This window comes from Pituophis catenifer, unplaced genomic scaffold (assembly GCF_029215685.1).
Source record: "Pituophis catenifer annectens isolate HBS135680 unplaced genomic scaffold, rPitCat1.0.hap2 SCAF_1, whole genome shotgun sequence".
In the NCBI taxonomy this organism is placed as follows: domain Eukaryota; kingdom Metazoa; phylum Chordata; class Lepidosauria; order Squamata; family Colubridae; genus Pituophis; species Pituophis catenifer.
In genome coordinates, this window is record NW_027256881.1 from 54,054,679 (window position 1) to 54,077,395 (window position 22,717).

Below are 22,717 nucleotides of genomic sequence, written 5' to 3' on the forward strand. Positions count from 1 at the left end.
ATGTTTCACTTAGCAACAGAAATTTTGGGCTCTATTTTGATTGTAAATTGAGGACTAACTGTATTTTCAGTTGTCTTCCATGGATTGAATTAAATGTATGTTTTACCGACAAAGAAATAAAGGGAGACTAGTATAGATCTATTTCAAGCTATTTAGTTTTCATCAGCTAGCCATACCCTTCCGGGATTCGAACCCGGGCTACTTGTATATTAGGGAGATATAGCTCCTGGACTGGGGCTTAAAAGTGAAAGCGGAAGCAGTATGCTCCATCCCATAATTGGGTAGACCAGGTTGCCCTGATAGACCAGTCTCACTGGAAAAAAATCTTACTCTCTCTCCTGGTATAGCCAACAAAGTGAGGAAAGCCCATGACTTAGAGGTTAATACATCTACCTATGGGAGTCCTTTTTATATTGAAAGATTTTTCAGAAATAGTTTTACTGTATATAAGAGAATATTATAACCCAACCAATGTAACTGGTAACTCAGTTACCAGTTATGACTAGTTGTAATCTGTGTATATTTTTTTCAATTTTAAAATTCCATAAATTTAATAATCTGAATAAATACTAGTACTGAAACTGAACTGAAATTATATTTTATTCAGATGTAAGTTTTATAATAATCTGCAATTGATAAAATAATATTCTAAGATGTGTGAGAGAGAGACAATGAATGGAATATAACTGGTTTTTCTTCCCATATTTTTAATGGTCATATTTTCAAAATGGGACTGGATTTCAGATGACCACTGCATCTGACTGATGGAAAGCCCATCAATCATATTATTTGAAAAATAAAAGTAAATAAAATTCAGGATACTTGTAAAGCTGAACATTATAGCCATATAGAGGTGGGAAAAGCTACTATAGAAATTCACAGGTCCTTACAACAGAAGAACATAGAAGTATCTGTTCAGAAATAAGCCATTTATTATTACATTTCTCATTTGGTAGTCAGGTTGGATTCATGATGATTTAGCACTCTTGGCAACAATACAGAAGTTATTTGGCATTGATGTCTGGATTTTTTTTTTTTCAAATTCCAAATTTATTTTACACCCCTAGGTTTTCCTGCTGTGCCAATATCTGTCGAAGGATCTGTTAAAAAAAAAAGGGGCTGAGAAAGTTATACATGAACATACTTATTTTCATTTAAGACCCATATATCTATTTATCTGTTAATGTATTCAGGCTGTGACAAAAGCTTCGGTTGGAGATTTGGCTGCTATCCCAAAGCATCCTCAATTCCATTTTTATAAAATGGTGGCAGAATTCTAAGGCCTCACATCCAACCCACCTAAGAATGAGCTTTGTCTTGTCATTACAAATGCTATCAATGTAGGTGTGCTTGCAATATGTTCACATTTGGCAATCTCTTCCAAGGCAGGCTGTTGTATGCAGAAAAGTCTTTGAACACCAGTACCAATGTAGTTGTTCAAAAAATCCAACTACATCACTTGCTTGCTAGCAAGTAGTTGTGTCCATTAGCCCGTTCTTTGTGTACACTGTACAGCCCATCCATTTACATTACCTATATGTTTACAATTTATATCGATATTATCTATAGCCATACAAAGCCTCTGAGACGATGACATAATATCTATTTTTCAGGGCAGCAACTCTCCAGGCTATTGCAATTAAGCATATGATATACATGATTGTTTTTGTAAGCAGACAGTGGAACCAGCCATGTACATTGCAGTGCCTTATTAAGTCGAGGCCTTTTTTTCTGCTTAGGAATGAATACACTTAAGACCTCATGTCTTCATTTTCTTTTCCCACAATAAAACTGTACTGAATGGATTTTCCTTCCTTCCTTTCCTTGTGCCACGGAACTCAGTAATATTTCTCTACACCAGGGGCCCCCAAACGTGGCAGCTTTAAGACTTGTGGACTTCAACTCCCAGAATTAAGACTTGTGGACTTCAACTCCAGCAAGCTGGCTGGAGAATTCTGGGAGTTGAAGTCCACAGGTCTTAAAGCTGCCACGTTTGAAGACCTCTGCTCTATACGGAAAGGAACAAAACAAATAATTTCTCAGACGACGAGCAACAACACCCCCCCCCCCCAACACACACACACAAAGAGGATCGAAGGGGAAGATCCGACCAGGCAAAAACGCATCGCTTTCCCAGAGAACTCGATTCTCAGCTCCGGCCCTTTAAGGAACACCGCCCTCCCCGCTCCCCTCCCCACGTGGCCTCAATGTTTGTGCGAGGCTCGAGCCGCGTCAGCGGAGGGCGTGGCTCGCGCTCAGAGAGGAGGCGGCCCTCCGCTTAGCATGGCCACGACTGACACAGTTGAAGAGGGGGTGGGGCTTCTCCCGGGGAGGGCGGAGCCGAGCGGGGGCGGAGCCGAGCCAGGGCCGGAGAGTGGAACCTGGTTGAGTTGAAGAGAGCGACGCTCGGGAGCAAAGCTGGTACCCGGCACCGAGGCGGCTCTTTGGCTGCCCCCCCCCTTTTTAGTCCAGGGCTGCCGCGGAGTCGAGGGTCACTTCTTAGTAGGTAATGGCTGCTGCTGCTGCTGCTTCTGCTGCTCCTGCAGGGCTCTGGAGACGCGCTGGAGGAAGAGAGGGTGGCGGAGGGGGCGGGGAAGCCAGTGGCCGAAGGAGCTGCGCCCGGGGCCTTGCAGAGCTTCTTCCCCTCTTCGTTTCGGGGCTCCTCGCATCCCCTTCCCTCCCCGGGCCTCGCTCTTTTTGCTCGGCGACGGGCACTCCGGCGCGCCTCTTCCTTGTTTTCTTTCTCCCAAACTCCCCCACCCTCCCCATTTCTCCACCTCCTTCCCGTTTGTTTGCCCCTCCGCTCCCCCCTCCTGCCTTCGCCTTCCTCACTCGCGCTGCCCTTTTCCCAGCAGCCGAACCAGCAACCCCCCCTCCTCCTCCCCCAGGGCTGGCCCCGCCCGCCCTCGCATTATCACAATAACACTCACTTATGGCACAATAACACCCAATATGGCATGAAGCCGCGCGCCCGCCCTCCTCCCTCCCTCCCTCCCTCCCGTGTGTGTCGGCTCACAGCCGCCGCCGCCGCCTCCCCCAACAGCCCGCCGCCCTTGCATCCTATCCTCCTCCCTCCTCCTCCTCCGGCCGCAACAGCTCAAGGGCTGTTTTGTTTTGTTTGTTTGTTTCTCCGTCTCAGCTGCCCAGCCTGGACCCGCCGCGGTTGGGCTGCTGCTCTGAACCTCAGCAACTCGGCGCCGCAAAGGAAGAGCCGCGAGGAGGGATTTGCTTTCCTGCGGCAAAACGGGCTTTAAAAAGTGCGAGCCCCGATTTGTGATTGCGACGGTGGGGGCTAAAGAGAGCCTGTGTTGGTTGCGGGTGCTTTTGTCCTTTTTTTTTCATTGGAGGCGCCTGTTTTTGTTTTTGTTTCCCCCCACTCCCATTGCTTCCTCCTCCAGCTAGGACAACTGTTGAGGGTGTTCCTGCAAGGAAACCAGTTTTATTTGTGTTTGCACGCCTACGCCTTATTCTGAGCAACACTTTTAAGCTCTGCGTTGGTGCGGCTTATTTTTGTCTTGCTGATTCCGAAAAGTCATACAAATTCTTAGGCTTGCTGCGGTTCGCTTAACTGAGGTATGCTCCTACTTAAGATGTTTGTTTTGAGTCTTCTCTTGTTCTCCCCCCCACCCCCACCCCCCAATATAGCCACTTCACTAACACGGATATAAATTTTTATCCCTGTTGCCATCTTCGATAGCTATACATGTATAAAATGTTCCTGAATGTAACAGGTTCTAAATCTAACTCCGCTGTTGTGTCAAAAGAAGCTTGCTTTTTTCCCTTCCTATCTGGCTGTGTGGTGAGAACAACAGGAGGCCTTGCTGGTCTCTTTGTCAGCTGTTCCTTTTTTGTGTTGTCAAATCATCTGGGTTCACCTCATTCTCACATGGCAAGGAAGTAGGCAGAGTCCTTGCCGATTGGAGGCTGCGAGGCACGTGACCAGATTTCAGGCTGCCTTTTTTTATTTTTTATTTTTTTATTTTCTTCCCCCTGGGCTGTCGGGATGGGTCTTGGGTTTCTGGCTCTTCTGGCGGAAGTGGCAGAAGTAACTCCTGCAGTGTTCTCTGGTGATTGGTGGGAAGATTCGTGGCACAGCTGCTCACGTGATGGAAAAGCTGTCGGGAGACAATTCTGCTTTTCTTTCCCTTTTTTAAAAATTTCTCTAGCAGTTGATTTGGTTTGAAATGCCTGATCATTGTATTTCTACCAGTTTGCATTAGCTGGGTGGAAAAGACAGATTTAAACCATGCTCGATTCATTCAGTAGTCCACTTTTGTAAAAACTGAACCTGTACTGTTTTATCTAGTAAAGCAGATTTTTGCTGTCCTAATATAGTAGAATTGCGTTAAAATTATTTGTTCAGATACTTTGTTTAAGGAATAACAATGTATACCGATCCCCAAACAATGCCCTCTAAAAGAGTAATTGGCCCAAGCTCACGATTTGGCTTTCATGCCTTAAGGAGGACTAGAATTTATCTTCTGGCTTCTAGACTTGAATGTTAATTACTATGTTGATGGTACTGCGTTTAATTGTCTGTGTTAATTGTAAAGATATAGTCATTTTATAATTAAAATGTTGCATGAATCAAACACACACATTAAGTCCATTCTCTTAGTGTATTAAAATATGTTTTTAAAAGAGTGCTTCTCTGAAATAACCCTAAGACATATCTTTCTTTGCTAATAAATATGTGTAAATAGGAAAACCTCATGGTAATAAATAAATCTAACAAATCCAGACAAAGAATGATGAGGAGAGGGTTATATCCTGAAATACTCTGAAGGAGGTCAGTGAATTAAGCCTTAAACATCTGAATTAACTTTGGGCTTTTCTATAGTATCAGGTCTTCATGCCTGATAGGATGTTTAATCATTATTTTAAATTGTCTGTATAGACTTTTGGAATGGGTGGGATTAATGTAAAATCACATTAATTTATAAAAATTACAAATGTATGTAAAATCCAGCTATAGTAATGGTTGTGCTCATACTTTGGGCACAAGTAGCTTTGAACTGTTAATATCAATGCAGTGAATTTCCCCAATTGTATATGATTATATTGCATATATTTGTTCTGGAAAACACATAGTTACTTAATCCTGAATTCTTTAACCAAAGTTATGCAAATTATGGAACAATAAATTGGCCCCTTTCATAATCTTTAAATTCAATTTTTTTGAATTAATAAAACCAGACAGAAATAAAATAGATATTTAGTATTTTTTTTCAATCTATAACCACTGTAATTTTAAAATATGAGACATTTTATTTTTAGTTTGTTAAAGAATAGAACCATAGAGTTGGAAGGGGTCAGTTATACATTGAACCTCAATTTATAATAAGATAACCATGTGGCTGAAACATAAATTGAAAAGTGCTAATGGGCAAGTGATTTTCCTTTAAAACATCAGATCAATAATAATTTTATACATTATTCTACAAGAAAGAGTATGCTAGGTTTTTCCATATTCCTTGTTTTGTTGAAAATGGGTAAAAAAGAATGATAACAACATAGTATCATTTTCATATCTTTTCAGATTTTCACATCTCAAAACCAGACCTTCCCTAGTGGTTTGTTAAGTGAATATTCTTATTTTCTGAGCAAGAGGGTCAACTTTGCCATCTGGTCTCTTCGTAAAAGCTATTTATGAAATAGTCAGCTTTGAATCTAGACGGCAGTATTCATAAGACAATGGAATGTAGGCCACAAGCAGAAACATTGTAAAACATTTTGGAATAATATAATAGAGAATATTTTCTATAAATTGAGTTTTACATTCTCATCTGAAATACAATTATATAGCTAGATTACAACAGTATAAGGTAAAAGTAAAGATTCCCCTCGCACATGTTCTAGTCGTTCCCGACTTTAGGGGCGGTGCTCATCTCCGTTTCAAAGCCAAAGAGCCAGCGCTGTCTGAAGACATCTCTGTGGCCATGTGGCCAGCATGACTAAATGCCAAAGGTGCACGGAACGCTGTTACCTTCCCACCAAATTTTTCTACTTGCATTTTTTATGTGCTTTCGAGCTGCTAGGTTGGCAGAAGCTGGGAGAAGTAACGGGAGCTCACCCCGTTATGTGGCACTAGGGATTCGAACCACTGAACTGGTGACCTTTCGATCGACAAGTTCAGCATCTTAGCCATTGAGCCACCACATCCCTATACAACAATATATCCTGTAATAAATGTCTTCGAATTGCTGTATTTTTTGTTTTGTGCTCCCATATGATGATGGCTTTCAGTGATTGTTTTCAGATTTCAGCTTGATTTATCCTTTCAAGAATGATGTTTGCAATCTGAAACATTTATTTTTGTATACATATCTGTCTAAATAAGCCTCATATATGGTTTGCAGACAGTGAGTTGTGTAATCTGACAGTTGCAGGTGGCTGCTTTTATCAAGTTCTTAGGAATTTAGTAGGAGCCTATGTAACAAATTGATATTGCTTTCAGTGAAGCAGTACGCTTAGTGACAGGTTGTCTCAAACCTACACCAATTGACAAAATATATCCTCTTGCTGGCATTGCCCCACCTAAAATCAGGAGAGAAGTTGCAGCAGATTCCGAGAGAACTAACAAGAGAATGATCCTCAAATCCTCTGAACAGATGGACATATGCCCCAAGCCCACTGACTTAGATCTAGGAACAGCTTTATGACAAAAACAAACATTCTTGAGGATACACAAAAACAAAATCAAATTAAAAGATGAAGGAAGGAGACCATTGAGCAAGGAATAACATTAAAGGAGGATATGATTGAAGGCTCTGACCTCCTATATACTACTTGGAGAACCCTGAATTCATTTGAGAGTTAGAGTGCCTAAATGTAAAACCAATATGCTGAAGTAGAAGCTCTTCACAGATAACAGCACACTGTGTGAATGAGGAAAGATAGAGAGTCCGGTCCATCTGCTGATATGTCAGCTACTACCAAAAAGATGTACCGAAAATGATTTATTTTTGGCTAATGATAAAGTCAAGAAGGTGGCTTCATTCTGGCAGTTTAAAGTTTCCTTCCTCCATATCCTTCCTCCTGGTCTCCTTCCTCCATCTTTTAGTTCGATTTTGTTCTTGTGTATCCTCATGGAAAAATAAGAAGCAGCATATGTCCCAAGTATAGTAAATAGACTATTCTGGTCTATTTACCCAGATTTATCTGGGGCTACTTTCCAATTACGATCCTTCCAGTCAAAGGCTTGCAGTTTGATCTCACATAAGTGTAATATTGGTATACAGAATCATGAAAGTTCGTAGAGAGATTTAATGGTCTTGTACAATTACTTTCTAATACAACACTATAGACTACTATAATTATCCATGACAACTTGTCTTTATTTAGAAATCCTAAGTAGAAGATTTTGTTTCTGCAGCAAGCATCCTGTTCTTGTGTTCGTTTCATTTAAATCCATTGTTCTTTTATCTTTGGACAACAAAAGAATCTTCTGATATTTTAAAGTATCAATTATATTTTCTTTTCATATACACATAACTTAAAGCTTTTCATATAAGACTATATTTTTAAGTTGCTTATGTGTACTTTAATATGTAGAATCTATTAAATGCTCAAAATATTTTAATGATACATTTTGCAACTTTTAAAATGGTGCTGACAAGTTCTGCGGTCACTAGTTCCTAGGGTTGCACACTAACAGAAGCAAAGCTTAAAATTGGACCAATTTCAAATAGATTGTCTGAAATGAGATGGATAACTCAAACATACCCTGTTTAATTCAAAAACCTTGGTGAAGCTCTGCTACTGATTAAGGCAAAGATAAAGCAACATTACTAAAGCGAATTTCTAGGGATCCTCCCCCTTCAAAATTTGCTTACATAAAATATCTTGGTAGGAAGGGAATAGAGCAGAAATATTGGATTCTCGAATGTACAGAAACATACTGGATCAGATTACCCTTTGGGATCAGAGCAGCATTGTTTGCCTCATTATTCAATCACAGCTTTTGGGAAAACTAGCAAAATGGAGTCCCTCAAGCAGTGATTGGGCAATAGAATCAGTTGAAGAGAGCAAGGGCAAGCAGGCCAGGGACAGGTCACTGGCAAATTGTTCCATGAAGAATTATTGGAGATTTTTTAATAATCCAGAAGTGATATGATTAAGAGGCCGATAAGAGTCAAAATCAAAATGAAGACTTCCGGTTTGCTCTTCGTAGCCACCAGACGGTCTCTTGGGACCGCCAGCCCCTTCGCCTGTAAAGAGCCGCCTGTACAGCGCAAAGGCGGCTCGAAAAACCCCATTTCCAGGAGGAAATGTGGGATAGAGCAGGTGAGTGCAGGTAGAGCTCTCCGTAGCCCCCAGGGGTTTTTTTTTTTTACTCTTGGGGGCGGGCGGAGGAATGCTCCCTATAGCACTCGCCGCCCGCTCCGGGCGTTGGGAGACTTCTGCCTTTTTGCAGAACAAGGCTACGAAGACAAGCCTTTTAAGATATTTAACAGATTAACTAAAGATGATGAGATTTGGATTTGGATCTGTGACCCTAAATTGCAAGTATTAATACTTATTTTACAAAGGATATTCAACAAAGTAAAAAAGACCTTTTAAAATGGCGATTGCCGAAACTGGAGCAGGGAAGCTGAAAAGAGAAAGTCCTTCCGTTTCTTATTAAGTTACAAAATAGCAGAATAAATGCTCCTGGTTACATTTGAAGGGATTTGAGCTGGATCTGTGACCTCGAATTGCAAGTATTTCACTTATTTTATAACAATTATTGAAGAAGGAAAAGGAAAAGGAAAAAAGAATCTTTAAAAAGGGCGACTGCCGAGGCTTGAGAAGGGGCTGAAAGGGAGAGTCCTTCCGTTTCTTATTGAGATACAAAGTAGCTGAATAAATATTTTTGGCTACACTTTAAAATAAAGCTCTACTTTTGTGTTTTTTCTTTTCCTGGAGATTTGATATTCATCTTGGTTGGAAAGAGGTTTTTTTTTTTTTTCTCTGCTGCCTCTCTTTTCTTTTTAAGAAAAATAGTTTGTCTGTGTTGAAACATGGCATTAAAGTTGGATAAACAAGCAATGGGGGGGGATTCCCCCATTAACAAACTACGTGACCAAGTTTTAAAGCTCCAGTCTCAGAAAACCGGTTTTAATATAATTGAATTTCTTTTGGAGGAGATTGTAAGAAGGGATGAGATTGTGAATCAGAACTTTGAAAAATTTAAGCAGGAAATTAAAGAATTAGTGCAATTAAAGTTTGATATTTTGAATCGAAAGATTATTAAAATGGCTAATGATCTTGTAGGATTTATGACTAAGTTGGATGAAAATACTAACTTATTAGAGTCTAAAGTGGAAGAAATTGAGGACAATTTGGATAATAAAATACAAAAAATTGAAAATGATTTGACAAATACTCAAGACAATAGCTCAGAAGAAAAATCTAAAATGGAGGTTGAACAAAAGTCTTGTAATGTAGAAAATTTACAACAACGGATTGAAAGAGAGGTCTTAATGATGCATTATAATTTTACAGAATATGCGATCAGACTCAGAGGTTTACAGGAAAATAACAGAGATGATTTAAGGAAAATATCTTCTGAAATTCTGGCTGGGATTTTAAAGGTTCAACCTGGGGAAGTGTTTTGTAGGATTGATAGAGTGTACAGAATAAACTCCTGGATTGCAAAGCAAAGGCAATTGCCTAGAGATGTGGTGATTTATTTTACAGACAAGGAAATTAGGAATAAAATTGTGCAAAATTCCTTCAATTCTACTTTGCAATTGTATGGAAGGAAGATATGGATCTACAAAGAGCTTCCCCCCAAGATGTTAATGGAAAGGAAGAAATTTGGTTTTCTGGTGACTGAGTTAAAATACAGAAATATTCCATTTAGGTGGAATGCCCCAGTTGGCATAATATTGAGATATCAAGGAGAAAGATACCAATTAGATACTGTTGAAAAAGCGGAAGAATTTTATCAAAAAATTTTGAAAATAAACTTAACATCTATAGGCACAATACAGGATAAGCAGAAGGAGTTGGAAATAAAGGGAAAACATCGAATTACAGAGGTTGTGGTAGACAAACTGTCTTTGGATTCTCTTGATACTACAGCTGGATTATCTACAAATATGAGAGAAGCGGCATCTGATTTCAACGTGATGATCCAACAAGATCAGTTTATAAAGCAGAATGAAAACCGATCAGTTGATATGCAACTTGTAGAAAGGAAAACAGGATGGAAATCAAACCCACAAAAAGAAAAGAAAAAAAGAAATAGGTCTCATAAAAACAGAAATTTCTAAACTAAGCAACGGTGAAGCCAGTGATTTTAAAAAAAATGAATGAATATGTGAAAAGATAGTGGAGGCGAAGTATTGGTTAATATCATCCTGAGGACAGTGACAGACCTCTGCAATGCCGTAATTTTGGGATGTGAAAAGAGCCTTAATCTGTTGGATTTGAATTATCTATTTTGGATTTCTTTTCTTGTACTGATAAATATATTATAATTATTCTGAGCTACAAGGCAAGAGAGTTACGTTGGGGCATGCAGAAGATCTGGTTGTTACCCATTACGATGATGGGAATTAATAATCCTGATGAAAGCCACAATTACAACTATATGGAATACAATTATAATGTCACTCGGGTGGTTGTTTTTATTTTTATATATATATGAGGATATTCATTACTGATGGGGGCAGATGAAGACTGAAGACTTTGAACAAACTGTTGCACCAGGATGCTATGTTACCCAATTATGGATGGGGGACTCAACAATCTAGTGGAAAGACATCAAAGAAGATATTATATGGATTATAAATTTAAAGTTATTGTCTTTTTTTTTTTTAAATAACGGAATATATGTATATATATATATATATTAGTAGAGTGGGCAGATATTAAGAATTGAATTGTTGTGTATGGTAATTTTGTAGGAAAGTGGGTGGAAATATGTTAGTCTACTGATGGATTAGCTTAAGAAAAGGGATGTTTAAGTGATATATTTAGGGTAGTGGAGGAAATGGACAGAGTTGAATAAATGTTAAATTAGGACTTATGTGGAAGGCTGCTTTGAAATGTTATATTAATATACACAAAGAATAAATGTTAAAGTAGGATTTATTATACAGTCTTAAAGTGGAAGGTTGTTTTGAAATGTTGTAACAATACATAGATATAAGTTTTGGGGAGGACAAAAAGGGTAGATTATTGCTAAATTGGGGGTTATAATAATATTATGCTAAACTAGAAGTTATCATACAATGTTATAGCAGACTGCTTTTTTTTTTTTTTTTTTTGAAATGTATGGTAAAAGGGGAAAGTAATAATATTAATAATATTTTTAGTAAGTAAGGGTCAGTATATAGAGGAGAGAGTAAGGCGATGGTAAAATATTATGTAATCTGTTATGAATTAGGTTTTTGGTGTGAAGAAGTCACGGGGGGATGGGTGGCGAGGGGGGGTTAGGGAGGGGGGGGAAGGAAAAAAGGGGAAAAATTTGTATTTGAAAACTTTTTCAATAAAAAAAAAAAAAGAGTCAAAATCAAAACCATAGAATGAAATTACTATGAAGGATCAAGCTGGGTTCAGAATAAGGATTGTGATCTAATTTGGAAGACCCCAAATAACATTGAATAACATTTTCATTTTGGTAAAGAAACAACAAACCTGTTTCACCTACATGGAATTATAGATTTACAGTGTCTTGTGGTACAGATGGGCAGCCGGCTATTCAAGTAGAGGAAAAAGAATGGCTACATTTGTGCTCTTGATTATTTTCTAAAATAAATAATAGTAATGAAGAAGTGATTTTTCTTGCTTTCTTTTTGGTCTTTGAAAAGCAGCATAGGGAGATTGATTGTGTCAGCTATTTGCAAATCATCTGATTTTTGTCTCTTTGAATATGAGGGCAACTTCTAATAGATATTTTTGTATAGATATGGTAACAAAGAGTTGGATATGAAGATGGAGATATCTGTTCATTTAAATAGCCACAATATTTGTGAAAGTTATTACTAATATTTACGTACTCTTGTCAACATTTTAAAAATATAATTCTCGCAAGTATTTTGCTTTACTTTGACTTTTCAACATTAATACAATTTGTTTCTCCTGTTTTTTAGGGTTCTAATAATTTTTAAAATGGGCCGCATCTTCTTGGATCATATCGGTGGTACTCGCCTATTCTCCTGTGCAAATTGTGACACAATTTTGACCAACCGCTCAGAGCTTATATCTACCCGTTTTACAGGAGCTACAGGACGAGCCTTTTTATTTAACAAGGTTAGTTAAAGACATCTAAAACTAGTTAGCACTGTGATTTCAGTATTCCTGCAATATATGGTTAGGTGAAGCAGAAATGTCCATTTAATAGTTCTAACAATGTGATAGTACCAGTCACTTAGGGTTCTTTTCAGATGTAAAATTTGTTACTATATAGATTTTTGTTAAATATTAGAAAAAGTCAGCTTTCAATTACTGAGAATGTTGAAAATGTGAATGTAGCAAATGGGTAAAACATTGGAGATAAAGTGGTAACTAATTTATGTTTTAACAAACTATAACTTATAGACCAAGTTCATTAATGTACTTATATTTGCCTAAATAAAACAGATTATAATATATGTAGGATTTGCTGGACATCGCTAGACTTTACTATGGTCTGAATTCTACCTCCTTAAAATGCATGGTTTGCTTAATTTTGAAGAGTACTTTGTCTCCAAAATAGAGAACATAATTAGGGGAAGAAAACTGGAGGAATTGTTACCATAATAGTGTTTATCAACAGAGCAAAACTCCAATTAAAATTATTGTGCTGCTTGTACCTAGTAGTCAAGGTATGACATTAAAAGTTGAAAATCAACTTTTCCATATTGTAATGATCTAATGATTGCAAGTTGTCACTGCAAATATATTACATTTATATTACATTTGTATATATTATAAAATATAGTGCAGTGGGAAAGATGTCTGACTAGTAGGAAAATCCAGATTTTAGCTTCTTTGGCTATGGAAGCTCACTAACTTTCAGCCAGTAAATTTTGGCTGGGTGGGGAGGTGACAAAAGAGTGTTGCCTTGAGCTCCTAAATGAAATACGGGATATAAATCAATCAATCAAATGCTTTTCTCCTTTTAACTTCCTTTAGGTAGTAAATCTGCAGTACAGTGAAGTTCAAGACCGAGTTATGCTCACGGGCCGTCATATGGTTCGTGATGTGAGCTGCAAAAACTGCAACAGCAAACTTGGGTGGATATATGAATTTGCCACCGAAGACAGCCAGCGCTACAAGGAAGGCCGCGTTATCCTGGAAAGAGCTTTAGTCCGTGAAAGCGAGGGTTTTGAGGAGCATGTTCCGTCTGATAACTCCTGAATGGAAATCTCTTTGTCTTCAGGCTTTCTTTGTTGAAACTTAAAAAAAGAAAAATCAACAAAAAAAACCAACCCTTACTTACATACGCTGTCACCTTAGCATCTGCGTTGGATTCATGAACTACAAAGAGAGGGAAAAAGGGAACTACAGAGAGGGAAGGAGAATTCCATGTGGAATGTTCCTTTTTCTTTATTATTTTTCTTTTTTTTAAATCCTTTTCTCGTTATTCATAGAGAACGTTATCTGGATGCTATAACACTTTTTCAGTCTCAGCTATGTAAGCATTTGAAGCTACAAATCATCTAAAAGGAATTTGGAAATTTCTTTTATTAGAGAAATCAGTTGTATTTTAGTTTGTAAAACCTGTAACATCATAAGGAAATTTTAGTCTAGCTATGCCTTTTAATTTATTTCTATTTTGTCCTCAGTTTTTATTTCATTTTTAGCCAGATTTTCCACCTTACTTGACTGGCTGACGAAGAGGTTCTGACCTTGTGAAGAATGCTGAAAAGGTTTCAGTGTTTTGTCCAGTTTGTGCTGGCCGCTGATTCATATTCTTGTTGGGGTTCATTGGTAGAATGGAATCTATCCTTGTCTTTCGTTGTGTAACCCAAAGTTGTTCTCATTCCTCATTTACCTAAGCAACACTTTTACCATGTGGCTGATGTTCTACTACTTGTTTAAACAAATAGGACAAAACTATGTCTCTATTTTTCCAAACGTAATTTAAAATATTGAGAAATGACACTATTGCATTGGTTCAAAAGTATGTTGATAATTATGGGGATTGAGCAGTTATCTTACTCCTTTTCCTTCTTAGTCGATCTTAAATAGAAACTTACTCTTAACCTCGGAGTTTATTCCCTTTTTTCTCTTAACCTTTAGTTCTGCATTAAAACCTGGCTAGGAAGAAAAAGGGCACGTATACATTCAGGCATTTAATCCATGCCTGTTTAAATAGCTTACAACTTGTCTTCAGATGCTGCTGCTGATGTTAAAGCTTAGATGCATCTTATCTTTGTGATGCTGGGCTTTTACTGCTTTTACCAGCACAGGAAGCTCATTAGGCTGTACCTTGTAAGTGAATGATCTGGTGCTTCCTTTAGCAAGTTATTTGTGTTGCAGTACTGATTCTTCATCAAAGCAAATATTTCTATATACTCTCCTTAGTCATGGGTGTCCAAATGTTGCTGCTGGCATGGCCTTCCCTCAGTGGCATGTTTTTGGAAATCCAAGAGCTGAATCTTATAGGACTAATCACAATTTTGTACTCTTCTTGTCAGTACTAAATAGTTCATATATAAGGACATACATGACATGTGCTTTACTGCAATAGATTCCTAAGCACTTGTTAAGTTCTACCATTGAGCAAAGAATACAAAAGAGTATTCCTATAGTTCAGGGGTGTCAAACTCATGTCATCACGGTATCATCACATATCGGGACTTTTCCCTCCTTTGCTAAACAGGCATGGCCAGCGTGTGACACATCCAGCCCGGGGCCAGGAGTTTGACATCCCTGCTATAGTTGGTGAGATATTGGTAATAACTTTAATCATCCTAACAACACTGATAGTGGCTGGGATAGGAAGTGATACCATTGCAAGTGTCTTTAGGAATTATGTTCTCTAAATATGTCTCTTATACATAAGTAGCAGGCTGAAGAGGGATGGGATTGTGGTTATATTTTTTGCACTCCAGAGGTGGCACTTTGCCATCCCTCTTAGTTTGATCTTTTAAAAATTTATATTACGCAATTTAGAAGGACAAGATGTACTGGTAGATGTGTATGCTGCAGCTAGGTTCAATAAGAATACTTAAAATAGTGTAGTGAATAGTCTTCAATATTGATTTCAGTATATCCCCTTTATTTTACTACTCTGGTAATCTGTCATTGGCATGGTCTTTGATGTACTCTTCATGTGTTTTGATGTTGCAGTACAATAAAGTATGTTTTGTCCTGCCTGGTCTCTAATTACATTGTTCACATTACAAATATTACAAGTGGGCCTTTGAATAATGCCAATAATTTTAGTTAATAATGAATATACATAGTTGAAATAATTTGTTATTAAATCAATTAAATTTGTTACTAAATCAATTAAACAATAATTAATTGAAAGTAAATATATAAACTGCCCAGTACTGTCTTGTAACATTTGGATAATAACATCCAGTGGAGAATTATGTTTCAATCTACATACCGTGTTTTCCCGAAAATAAGACATCTTCGGATAATAAGTCCAGTCGGGCTTTTCAGCGCATGTGATAATATAAGCTACCCACGCAAAATAAGCCCCCCCCATCAACTACTTACACGCATGCGCAGCCATCCCGTCATTTCCCCTGGTTGCTTGCCGCGCAACTAAAATGATGTGGGGAGGGGGAAATGGGGGATATGCCCTCCCCTCCCTGTTCTTCGCACCAGCGGAGCGGCCCAACATGTCCCACCCCACCCCAATGGCAACAGCAGCCTGGCTGCTTCCCTTCCCCGCCGTCTCTTTATCGAGAATGGTGGCAGGTGGGGCGAGAAGGTGGGGTGGGGGAGAAGCAAGATGCATGGAGCAAGATGTGGCTCTCCTTGCTGTGTCTTCTCCCTACCCCTTGCTGGGCATGGCAGGGCTCCTGCCCCTTGCTTAGCCACCCACCCCCTTTAGGGATGCAATTTGGGGGTGGCAGGTGGGGTGGGCGAGAAGTGGGATGCAGGTCTTACCTTTCAAGCTCCATTGCTTTCCTCACTTGTATCCAGGGAAACACGCTGTAAAAGAAAACCTCGCGAGTTCGAGAAGTTTGACATGCCTGGCAAGGGGAGGGAGAAGAGATGGCAAGGGGAGCTGCGTCTCGCTTCTCCCCTGCCCCACCTGCCATCCCTCTCGATAAAAAGATGGGGAAGGGAAGCAGCTGTTGCCATTGGGGTGGGGTGGGATGGGATGTGTTGGGCTGCTCGGCTGGCGCAAAGAACAGGGAGGCGAGGCGATGGCAGCGATGGGACATCCCGTCCCACGCTCGCCTCCTGCACCCCTAAAATAAGACCTCCCAATAATAAGACCAAGTCCTTATTTGGGGGGAGGTCAAAAGAAAATAAGACCCTGTCCTATTTTTGGGGAAACACGGTAATACTTAAAGAAGTACATTCCATGCCCGAATACTTGAACTTGAAAAATATTTACCTGCAAGCATATCCTATCCTAGTTATTTGTATTGTTTTTAAACTGAAAGTGTTATAAACATTTATGCTATCCTACATAGTTTTGGAACAGAAATCTAGAATCCATATAGAATGAATAGGCGGGTTCAATGTGTAACAACAAATAAAATAATGTATATTTTATTATTACCTCTTTGCACTACTACATAGCTGCACTTTTTTTGTAAATATATGCTTGTGAGTTTAGAATTAAGGGATCCTAATTCAAGTATAGTAAGGGAAGAGATTCATTTGTATTCAATTAGTACATGAGAACCAGACTATAATTTCTGAAATGAGCACACCTCTAGTTTCCATTTTATATTTCTTAAAATCGGTCAAAGTATTTTAAGTTGGTTTTGACTTGCTACAGTAGTATTTTTATAATGCTAACATGTTAAAATGAATAATCTCAAGAGTTAAAATATGTTCTATTTGTAATATTGTTAATTCACAAATGTAAAATTCTATTGTGATCATTGCGTTATGTGCTTGCCCCTCCCAAAATTACTATTTTAGGCTGCATCAAAAAATAGTGTCAAGATTAAGAATTGTTGCTTCTATTCTCTATTAGGCAGTACATAGAACATTGCCTCCAGTTTTGGGCTCTCATTTCAGGTGATTGAGAACTAGTACATATCCAGAAAAGATCAACCAAGGTGATACCAGGCCTACAAGGTAGAATCTATGAGAATCCAATGGAAAAATTTAATCTGTTTCTGGAAAAAAATTATTGTGAGGCATGATAGTACTCTTCAAATATGCAAATTTGTTCAAAATTATTCCATAAGACAATGAGCTTAATTTTACAAGGAAGAAAGATTTTGGTTGGACTTTCAAAAAAAATGTAACAAGATTTCAACAATGGAACAATCTGCTTTAAGGGATGAGGGACTTCTTATGTTTGTAGGGGTATAAACAGAAAAGAAATGGCTTCTTGTCAGGATTGCTGAAATAATTAGGTACTTGGACTGGGAATCGGTTGGACTAACTGATCTCCAGTGGTTCTGGAAACACATGATTATAAGTAGGTTTTCTAAATTAAGGCAAATAATTATTCTACTCAATTATGACTGCTCAGACAACATCTTGAGAGCTAAGTCCAGTTCTGGGACCCATGCTTTAAGATGGGGCTGGTTCAGAGAAGGGCACAAAGATGATAAAAGGGACAAAAAAAATTAAAGGCATATTAAAACAGCAGGATATATTAAATTTGAGAAAGAATGGGTGGTATGATATAACTTTAGAAAGAGAGGACACACATTTAAGAGTGTAGAATACAAAATAATAGAAGCAGAATTTGACAGTGTAGGTTAAGAATGGACCCAATTATCCAAAGAGATGGCAAGTTCTCTTGGATGTTTTTAGGTGGAAGCTCCATAACCATCTGTCTGGAATGCTTTAATTCTTGTAATGAGCAAATGATTAAACTGGCCTTTATTTTTTTTTTACAAATAAGGCGGCAAACATCCAACACACCTTCCTGTTTTCCCCACAACACTCTGTGAGGTGAGTTGAGTTGACAGAGAGTGACTGGCCCAAAGTCACCCAGCTGGCTTTTATACCAAAGGCAGGACTAGAACTCACAGTCTAAATGACTCCTTCAGATTTTGTAAAGTGGAGACATTGGTGCTCTCTCAGTTTTGTATTTGCTGGCAGACATTTTAACAAGCAAGCTTAGAACCCTGAGCTATGTATATTTCCTTCTGTTGAAACTTAATAATTCAAAGAGAACAGTGCTGATTGCTAGAGTTAATTTATCTATTCACACTTGTCACCTTTCTGAACAATCTTGACAGTATTCAATTGGGGGGGGGGGAATGAAGCAACAATTTTAGCAATCTACATGCAGATTATTCATTTCCTGGTCTGGAAAACTGGTTTAAAGTAAGATTACTGGAAGGGTTGTGGAAGCCTAATTATACTCCCCTAGCAATTATGTGCAAGATTGTTGGTTTCTTATTGCTATTGTCAACAGGAAATCAGCAATACTTAATTTTTCAGAGGAACAAGGTTTCTTTCAATACGCCTACGTAGATTGTTGATTCCTTGCTGCTGATGGAAGAAATATCCATCTGGTTCAGTTCCAATCCAGGAGAAAGACACTGGAAAAATGGAGGTTGATTGGAAGTATGGTTTAATGATGAACAGAACCACATGGGTTTGTGGTCCTGGGCAGCTGACTACATGGAGTTGAGAGTGGGTTTTTTTTAATACCTTCTCTTGGACTTTGCACTTGAGCTTCCTGTTCCTATACAAGAACATGTATTCTATTGGCTATTGTCAGACCTCCATGAGGCCATGTAGGGGTCATAGCTGGCTCTATAGGTTGTCTGACCTCCCAGGTTTGGTTGAAGTTTGGAGGGTGATGCAATGTCTTTAGGAGGTTGTGCAATGTAGTGAGCTCTGCTGCTACATGGTAGTGGGTTAATCCAGTGGTGAAATCCAAATTTTTTTACTACCAGTTCTGTGGGTGTGGCTTGATGGGCGTGGCTTGATGGGCATGGCTTGGGTGGGCGTGGCAGGAGAAGGATACTACAAAATCTCCATTCCCACCCCACTCCAGGGGAAGGATACTGCAAAATCCCCATTCCCTCCCCACTCCTTGGGGAAGGATATTGCAAAATATCCATTCCCACCCTACTCTGGGGCCAGCCAGAGGTGGTATTTGCTGGTTCTCCGAACTACTCAAAATTTCCGCTACCGGTTCTCCAGAACCTGTCAGAGCAAGCTGGATTTCACCCCTGGGTTAGTCCTATTATGTCCTGAAGGGTCATGTCCTAATCCCATCATCCTGCATCTGAAGGTCCTTTGTTTTGTAGATAGGATGGCCCAGTCTTTCTTAATGGGCACAAAATATCTGCTGGGGGCAGGGAACTGAGGCTCTGAGTCTCTGTCTCCCTAAATAGTTGTATTTCTCTTTTAGGAGAAATATTTTATCCTGCCTTGTTTAATATTTCTCAAAATATTTCATTCTTCTATCTAGGAGGTGGGTGGCTTCCCACACTGCCAATAATAGCAGATACAGGTGACTGCTTGCCCATCTACTAGCTTATCGTGCTGCGTAATTGGTCAATTAAAAAAAATTACCCAGTTCCATGCAATTCAAGCATCCTGTTCATACAATATCTGTGCTGAAAACTTTTTCAGCATATTTTTTTTAATTTGATTTTTTTGATATTAAAAGTTGTGTGCCTAAAACCTAGTACAATGATAGTGAACCTTTTTGGCACCAAGTGCCCAAATCGGAACATGTGTGCATGTGTGTGAATGTGCCTGCGCCGGAGCGCCAGAAACCCAAAGATCAGCGCACTGACCAGTTGGTCATCAGGTTTCTGGAACAAGCATGGTGCTCGCCAGCTGGTGGCATGCGACAGAGCACCGGAAACCCAGAGACCAGTTGGCCTGCATGCGCATGCCTGTTTTTGGCCATTTTCAGGCCGTTTTCTGGCACTCTAGTGCCTGTGAAGACCAGCTGGTCGGTGAGCATATGCACATGCATGCTTGAAACCAGAAGAGTAGCTGGCGATGGCACGTGGGCCCACAGAGAGGGCTCTGCGTGCCACCTCTGGCACACGTGCCATAGGTTCATCATCACGGACCTAGTATGTTTGCCATCTCGGGGGAAGGGGGAAAATCATTTGTACTGTCTTACTTATGTATTTGCTGCTTTTGGGTTTTCTAAGTCTTTTTGTATCTTTGTCACTGAATGTTATTAGAGCTTTGGTCCTATTAATAAATGAACAGAATCTGTGTGGAAGAAGTATCACCAATATTATTTCATTTATTTCATAATATAACATGATATGATATGCCAGTATGAAAAATTGCCAATACAATTAAAGAAGGCCAATTGTGAAAGTATTTCATTAAACAATCAAAACTAGCTGGAGGCCATCTTTGTCCTATATAAGAACCATAAACTTTGGCTCCCCTTGTTAGAGTGAAATTATTATCGTACACATTTTAGATATACATAAGAAATATCTAAATAGTCTCTTAACATAATCTTTCATGTCCTTAATGATTATCAGAATGGGAATAACATTTAAAAAAAAAATTATATGCCGCCCTTCTCTGAAGACTCAGGGCGGCTTACAATGCATTAAGCAATAGCCTTCATACTTTTGTATATTTATGCAAAGTCAGCTTATTGCCCCCACAATCTGGGTCCTCATTTTATCTACCTTAGAAAGGATGGAAGGCTGAGTCAACCTTGAACCTGGTGAGATTTGAACTTGCAGTAATTGCAGGCAGCTGATGTTAATAACAGGGGAATAACATTTTTATTATTGGAATCCACAATCTTCTTTGTCATTTTTAGATGACCCAACACTTTAAAAAAAATTAGGGAGATTGCTATGAAGATAATCAGCAGAAATAGTCTGGTCTTTTCTAATTCTGCTATGTAGAGCTAACTGGATAATTTAAGATTTGCAATAGAATAGGATATGTGTTTCTCCTTATTTATGAAATGTGTATTTGATAGATTTCACTATGGATGTAGGCCTCTTCTGGCATTAGCAGTGAACATTATGTTATTTTCTATAATTTAAAATTCCTGACTCATCCATTTATGTATTATTACCATGAGATAGAGAACTCCAACTGCTCTAGAGTAATATTAAGCATCATAATAGATATTTAAATACATTGGAAAATACAGTAATAAGTGCTTAGGCCATAAGCTTATGAAGTTTCTTTCAGTTGCTGTTAATTATTTGGTATTGTGGATGATCAGAAGATTACTTTGAACGGTTTGAAAGAACACTCAAATTTGATTTGAGATTTGTATATACAAAATACCAATTCAGACTTCTGGTCTATTGGCCTAGAGTTATCTAAATTAGCAGAATCATATAAAATAATCTCTGTTACAAGAGATCACAAGGAATCTACCTCATAAATTTTATTTCCTACTCTAAGTAGTCAGGCTCCTTGTAAATTTCCAAACAGCTACTGGGAACCTGGTTTTCTATGAAAAGGAATAAAATAAGAAAACAATTCAATAGAATTATATTTCTCAAATCTTCACAAATAGTTGTGTAGTGGCAGTCAGAATTCTGTTTGTGCTGGAGCAGAAACTTGCAAAGGGATTTATTCTAATATACCCCTTCCACAGCACAAATGGGCTCGTGACAGCCAACCAACAATGCCCTCTTGTTTCATTAAATGCATTTTGCTGCCTCTGAACCCATTATAGGAACAGAATATAATGTGCCATGGGATCATTTTGAATTGTAAACAAGATCCAGGAACATCTAGTATATTGACATATGATCTCGTCATCATTCTCTCCCTGTTCTAGCCTTGGATATGAGAAGCAAGAGTTGGTAAAGTATAAGGAAAACTCTAGGGCATGTATCTACTTTGAAACTTTTTGGGTTTCTAGTTTAGAAGATGACTTTTCAGACTGAAGATTTTTGAGTTTGTCAATACCTTGCATGAATTGGAGAATCCATTCTTCTTTCCACCATGTATTCTAGATATTTGATGTTAGAAACAAATGAATTCATACTCAACTAGAGATATCATATTTGGTTATAGGAGTCTAGATAAACATTAAGTTGCAGCAAAGAGTTACCATATAGAAAACTCTTGTAATGTTACACAAGGAAACGTGGACAAACCTTAGACAATAAAAAAAAAAATTGAGTAAAAGGAGAAATATAGTGGAAATAGGAATAAGGGAAAAAATAGGCAGGATTACTTGAAAACAGCTATTCTTTTCCTTGATTGTAAAGTATCACCAATGCAACGGACATAAACTAAGCAGACTCTGGCAGATGGTGGAGGACAGGGTGAGGCGCTGTGTTGTGGTCCATGAAGAGTCAGACACAACTTTGTGACTGAATAACAGCAAAAAATATTATTATTATTATTATTATTATTATTATTATTATTATTATTATTATTATTATTATTATTATTATTTTACTAAAGCAGTGGAACATAGTCCATAATGCACAGAATAGTCTATTTAAAGAAGAATGAAAACCATGCTAATAAAAGGAAGACATTCTTGGATAGTTGAATTTACTGAGTTTGGCATGCTGTATTCTATACTACATTGTAAAAACAGAGAAAAACCTAAGTGGTTTCTATAAATTGGCTTATTATGTTTCTTTTACAGTTGATGCCACTCACTTTAATTAGCTTAATACTTTGCAGGAGGCAGATTTTGTGAGCAGACTTTCCT

General features: G+C 38.3%; 1 protein-coding gene across 2 annotated transcripts; it reads left to right on the forward strand.

Annotated features, from left to right (window-relative positions):
* Window positions 1–2,380: 2,380 nt before the first annotated feature.
* On the forward strand, window positions 2,381–15,294 carry YPEL5 (yippee like 5). 2 transcript variants are annotated; one of them, XM_070932437.1, is made up of 3 exons: window positions 2,381–2,506; window positions 12,084–12,243; window positions 13,108–15,294. In XM_070932437.1, the coding sequence occupies exons 2-3, from the start codon at window positions 12,103–12,105 to the stop codon at window positions 13,330–13,332; spliced, it is 366 nt and encodes a 121-aa protein (XP_070788538.1). In that variant the 5' UTR covers window positions 2,381–2,506; window positions 12,084–12,102; the 3' UTR covers window positions 13,333–15,294. The 2 variants fall into 2 exon arrangements, with proteins under 2 accessions (XP_070788538.1, XP_070788540.1); XM_070932439.1 differs by lacking the exon at window positions 2,381–2,506 and adding an exon at window positions 3,556–3,573.
* The last annotated feature ends 7,423 nt before the right edge of the window (window positions 15,295–22,717 follow it).